Source organism: Crocuta crocuta, unplaced genomic scaffold (genome assembly GCF_008692635.1).
Source record: "Crocuta crocuta isolate KB4526 unplaced genomic scaffold, BGI_CrCroc_1.0 scaffold131, whole genome shotgun sequence".
Classification (NCBI taxonomy): Eukaryota; Metazoa; Chordata; class Mammalia; order Carnivora; family Hyaenidae; genus Crocuta; species Crocuta crocuta.
The window spans coordinates 7,149,917-7,155,916 of NW_027528977.1; the positions used below are offsets into that span (position 1 = coordinate 7,149,917).

Genomic DNA, 6,000 nt, shown 5'->3' on the forward strand with positions numbered 1-6,000 from the left:
AAAAAAAGTAGCTACTCATGAATTCTATAGGGAAGACAACTAAAGGACATGTTTATATAAGGGAGAATCCACAAATTCTTCCCCTACTCCTCCTTCACTTGAAGATGAAACTACTCAAACCACAAAAGAACACATCACCCAAACATTAATCAAAGTTAAGAACTCAAACTGCAGAAGTTGTGACTGGAAAAAACTGATGTTGAGCTCTGAAACCAGACATACCTAAACAATTAATTTTCCCTTGGCCACAGAATGAAATGACAAAAAAAAAATGTGTAAGAGATTTGTTTATAGCTTTTGTAATCCAAGTTAAAGTATTAAAGTGTGAGAAAGGAGTAGAGACATTTCTCAGTTTTCATAAAGAAGTATAAAAAAGGATGTTACATTATTGTGGGGTGGAGGAATTCTGTAAGATTCTCAAAGCAGACTGTAAGCTAAATGATGGATCTCAACAAATAGAAATACATAATATGTTTTTGGAAGAGAACATTTAGTGGCACAAATATAGACCTGAGCAAATAGAAAACGCTGAATCAGTGAACGAAGTATTTTGAGAATATGAAAAAAATCTAACATCTTAAGGTTACCATAAAAATTTTCTGAGTACACTGTGAATCTGAAAGCGTGTGTGTGTGTGTGTGTGTGTTTCGAAAAATGAGAGTGAAGAATTAAATGTTTTTTTAAAGTTCATTTGGAAGACTAAATGGCAGATTAGCCAAGAAAATTATGAAAAAGAACCAAGTATAGGACGGTATGGCTTATTACATATTAAAATTTATTGGAAAACTTTGTCTTGGTCCATATATACATTAGAAATAAATATTTTCAATAACTTCAAACTTCATCCTCAGAAAATAATAAGCTGCATCTTGATACCTAAAATAGTGACTTATACATATTAGTGCTTAATAAATATTGCTGGGTAAATTCCTGCACAGAAGTGTAGATGATTTTCATTTTACCCAATAAGCTAAATTCATTTATTATAAGAGTTTCTGAGTAAAATATTAATATAAATGAATGACCTGCTTTTATTGTACTTTCATTTAGCAGGTAATGTATTTCATGTCAATTCTTAAAGACTGTAAAAATAATCTGCTAGTCTTTATTTCTTTTATTATTTTTATTATTTTTTAATGGTTTCATGAGTAGAATTTAGTGATTCATCACTTACATATTATACGCAGTATTCATCCCAACAAGTGCCCTCCTTCACACCCATCCCCATTTAGCTGGCTCCTCCAGCAGCCCTCAGTTTGTTGTCTGTCTAATAGTCTTTTACAGTTTGCCTCCCTCTCTGGTTTTGTCTTATTTTTCCTTCCCTTCTCCATGTTCATCGGTTTCGTTTCTTAAATTTCACATGTGAGTGAGACCATACATTTGTCTTTCTCTGACTGACTTACTTCCCTTAGCATAATACATTCCAGTTCCATCCACATTGTTGCAAAATGGCAAGATTTCATTCTTTTCAAGGTTTATAGCAGCATTATCAACAATAGCCAAATTATGGAAAGAGCCCATCTGTCCATGACTGATGAATGGAAGAAAAAGACTTATATATACACAATGGACTGGCGATCAAAACGAATGCTACTTTTCATTTTTATTTTAACTTAACTCTAACTGAACAATGACTAGACTTTTTAAAATATTTAGTAAACTATTTCATGATTATAAATATTTCTAACATATGATTCTTTTCAAAGCAACCTAATCCTTCAAATCTGTTTTTGGGGGCAACTGGGTGGCTCAGTCGGTTGAGCGTCTGACTCTTGATTTTGGCTCAGGTCATGGTCCCAGAGACAGAATAGAGCCCCACATCAGGCTCCACGCTCAGCTTGGGATTCTCTTTCTCTCTCTCTGCCCCTCTCCCTCCACAAATTAAATAAATAAATAACATAATTTTGTGTAATTTTTCCTAATTAGTAATTTTTATGCCCCTACAAATCATTGTTATATAATAGTTTAATTGTGGTTATTTAAAAATATGAACACAAACTATTGGGTAATCCCCCCTCCAGAAGATGGAGCCAAATTCCTTCCACTCGAATGTGGGGTGGATTTATGACTCACTCCTAGAGATTAGAATGTGACAGAATTGATGAAATGGGGTTAGGTCATAAAGACAGTGTAAAATCCTTCTTGCTCTCTCTCAAATCTCTTCCTCAGGGAAGAAGCCAACTGTTACATTAGAAGGACACTCCAAGAGTTCTCTGGAGAGCTCCATGTAGCAAGGAATTTAGACCTCCTGACAGCAAACCACAAAAAAAAAGGAGGCATTCTTTTCCCAGTTAGCTGAGTGAGATATTTTGGAAATGAATCCTCCAGTCCCAATCAAGTCCAGTTAGTTCTAACATAACTGCACCTCATACTGGAGTTTTGACAGCCATTTCATGAGAGACTCTGAGCTAGATCCCCCCAGTGGATGCCGGAAACTGCAGATAGTACCAAACCCCACATATGCTATTTTCTTCCTATACATACATAGCTACGATAAAGTTTAATTTATATGCACAGCAATAAATAATAATATAATAGAACAATTATAGTGATAGACTATAATAAAAGTTTTGTGAATGTAGTCTCGCTCTCGCTTTCACTCTCATAATATCTTATTGTCCAGTACTCATCCTTCTTCTTGGGAGGATGCGAGATGATAAAATGCCTACATGATGAGATAAAGTGATATAAATGGCGTAGGCATTGTGACATAGCATGAGGCAACTATTGGTCTTCTGACAATCCTTGTGAAGGAGGATCATTTGCTTCCAGTCTGCAGTTTACTGTGGGAAATGGAAAAGCAAAGGAAACTGAAACCTGGGAAAGAGAAACCAAACATTAGAGGGCACTACACTGCTTGCAGTGGCTACTAAGTAGAGGAGACTTCCACCTTTGCCCCATAAAGAACTCAGGTTGGTCCTTCTAAAATATCATTATGGTCACCTTATCATACTCTTAAAAGATCTAAATTCTTGAACATCTCCAACAAAGTCCTGCCAAATCTGTCCTCTACCCTCTTTTCAGCTCCCAGTCAGCCCTTGCACATTGACTACCTAGCTTGTCATCAGGACTTTGTACTTAATTCTGCCTTGAAAATCTTTCTTCCAGATATTCACACATGGCTCATTCCTTCAACTTCATTTACATCTGTTTAAAGATTACTTCCTCAAAGAGCACGTCCTTGAGCAAACAATCTAAAAAATGCTGACTTTATCACTTGCTTGATTTTATTAAATATATATGTCATTATTTGACATTGCTTTATATGTTTGTTTCATTATTTGACAGGATATATTTATCTTATTTATTATTTATCTCTTAACTAGAACATGAGTTCTAGCGCAAGGACCTTGGCTTATCATTCTAACTTCATTGCTTAGAACAGTAACTATACATAGGATGGGTGCTCAATAAATATATTTTACTTAAAGGATCATGTGGATGAATCATTTTAATTAATAAGTAGTGAATAATAATTGATATTTAGTATCCTGTTTTATCCAATTTTTCCTGTTATGAGCAATTATGTCATGAATATGTGCATAAGTAAATGTATACACCCTATATTTGTTTCCTAAGATCTAGGAGTCAAAAGAGATGATTATTTTTATGGTTTTTTAATACATATTGCCAAACAGCCCTCCAAGAAAGGGTTGTTATATTTTATCCCACTCTGGAATGAATGACAGCTACTTTCTTCTTACATTGACCCACAATGTACACTTTCCTTTTTAAACATTGTCATTTAAATAGGGGAAAGATAGTTATTAAATTTTCCTTTCTACTGAAAGGGTAGACTTTTTTTCATATAATTATTATCCATTTGTATTTTTTTTTACGACTTGCCTTTTCATGTTCTTTGCTTATATTTCTACTGAATTACCCTTACTCTTGCTAAGTGCTCTTTTTTCAAATAAAATGACTCATTTTTTCTTTTAATTTTTATTAATATGTTTCTTTTTTATTTCCTTATAGAAAAATAAATTTTTTGTGGTCAAATTGATTAGTCTTTCCCTACAAGGTTTTTGACTTAGCTGTCGCTTTTAGGAAGCTTACCAATTTACTATTTGAAAAATAATCACCTATTGTTTTCTCCCAATATTCAACCTTTTTAAAAATAAAGAAAAAATATGATACATTGCAATTTAGACGGGGCTGGGAGGGTTAGCTTTGAGGCCGGCTATTATTGTTCTTTCCCCTCAACTCACTGGCTACCCAGCTGTCCTTTTACTAACTCATCTTTTCTTCATTGATACGGATGTGAAATCACGACGTTATTGTTTTTTATCTTAAAAGGGCGCGCACACACGCACACAGGCCTTTTGGTCTTCTTTTAAGAAACAAGTTTTAGACCTGAGCCAATCTCATCTTTAATCCAATCATTTCTAAGGAACAGAGAAATATTTTTATCGCCATTCTCAGTAATTAATTTGATATAAGTTGCCCAGTAATTTGTACTACTCGAGTAATACTGGCTACGTTTATTAAAGGAGACACTCCATACACTTGCCTAAGCCACATATCAACCCAATTTAAGAACATCAATCCCCTCAACATTAAGTTATCACTTTAAAGAAAGGGTCTCATCTGGAAGATTAGGAATAGCACGCTACGATTCTCTTCTGAAAGCCCTCGCAATCCTGGGCGTCCAGTGGGAAAGAACAGACACAGAAGAACCCATGGAAGCCTTGATCAGATCTAGACAGAGCGACTCTGACCAAAAAGCCCATGGAGCTGATGCAAACAGGTAGTAGAGGACTCTATTCAGAAGTCCTCTTAATTGGTCAACTAGGGTCACAATTTTGAATAATATCACTGGGCTTTAAATACACGGAGTGATTCAGGTGTACCGAAAAAAAAAAAAAGACATGAAACTATTTAAACTTGTTTTGCGGCCTTAGAAAAAGCAAAGTGCTTAATTCCTAAATCCCGAAAGCAGTTTACATTCTTGGGGAGCGCGGAGAGGAAGACGGTGTTCTCCGTCCATCGTCTTTGAAAATGCTTGGTCTAGAGGTCCATAGTACCTGTGCTTTCACAGGTAAGAAACAGCTGTCTCAACAGATTATAGCTAAAGCGGCAAGATCGCGAGGCGAAGCTAGAGGGAGCATTACCAACATCCCACAACTCTAACCTCTAATAGCTCTCTTGCAGTGGGTGAGGCGCTAGACCAATAAGGAAAAGAAAAGACCTAGATCTGAGGCCATCGGGTGCAGCAGGGCATTTGCAACTGGGCATTTCTGGCTGGGATCTCAGTGAGCTCCAGCCACGCGATTGTCCCTCGATAAAAATTTTTTTTTAAAAAGTCTTTATTCGTCCTCCGCTCACACAGGCGGTCCCTCCCACTCCGATTCCTTTACGGCATCTCTTTGGTACGTGTTCCATTAACCCACAGTCATCTTCCCACCTCCTCCAAACACCGATAGTTTCAAGTCACGGCACTAGGTTGCCGCCGCATCTCCCTAGCAACCCTCGGCCTCCAGACCACCGGAAAGGGCTGGGATCACGTGCTCACCAAACTTCCGGGTTTGCAAAGTGACTTCCGGTTGTCAGATTTCCCCAGACGCGGCGCCGGCCGGGAAGAAGCCGTGTGGCCCGAGGTCGCGGTGGCCCTAGTGGTGGTGGGCTCCGGGGGGCCTCGCCTCATCCTGCCCCGTCTGCGATGCACCCGCGGCGCCCGGACGGATTCGATGGCTTGGGCTATCGAGGCGGTGCCCGAGATGAGCAAGGCTTTGGCGGCGCTTTCCCTGCAAGGTCCTTCAGCTCCGGGTCGGACCTGAGCCACTGGGTGACCACTCCCCCAGACATCCCCGGTAGCCGCAACCTGCACTGGGGTGAGAAGAGCCCGCCCTACGGCGTACCCGCCCCCTCCACCCCACTCGAGGGCCCCGCGGAGGAACCGTTTCCCGGCGGCAGCAGCGGCGGCGGCGGCGTGCCGGGGCAGAGCAGCGGTGAGGGACGTGGGAGCAAGGCAGGGGCGGGTAGAGCGGCGGGGCGGTGGCT

General features: G+C 39.2%; 2 protein-coding genes across 4 annotated transcripts in view; one reads left to right on the forward strand and one right to left on the reverse strand.

Moving 5' to 3' along the window:
• The window catches only part of TMEM232 (transmembrane protein 232), a 201,265-nt gene extending 195,667 nt beyond the window's left edge, over positions 1–5,598 (reverse strand). For both annotated transcript variants that reach the window (XM_077757168.1, XM_077757166.1), the window contains exon 1: positions 5,513–5,598. The gene's annotated coding sequence lies outside the window, so the exon portion shown is untranslated. The remainder of the gene's footprint in view (positions 1–5,512) is intronic.
• SLC25A46 (solute carrier family 25 member 46) overlaps positions 5,557–6,000 on the forward strand; it is a 29,487-nt gene continuing 29,043 nt past the window's right edge. Inside the window, exon 1 of one of the 2 annotated variants that reach the window (XM_077757169.1) lies at positions 5,557–5,948. In XM_077757169.1, coding sequence (XP_077613295.1) covers positions 5,660–5,948 — 289 coding nt within the window. In that variant the 5' untranslated portion in view covers positions 5,557–5,659. The remainder of the gene's footprint in view (positions 5,949–6,000) is intronic. The other variant, XM_077757170.1, reaches the window with a different exon arrangement.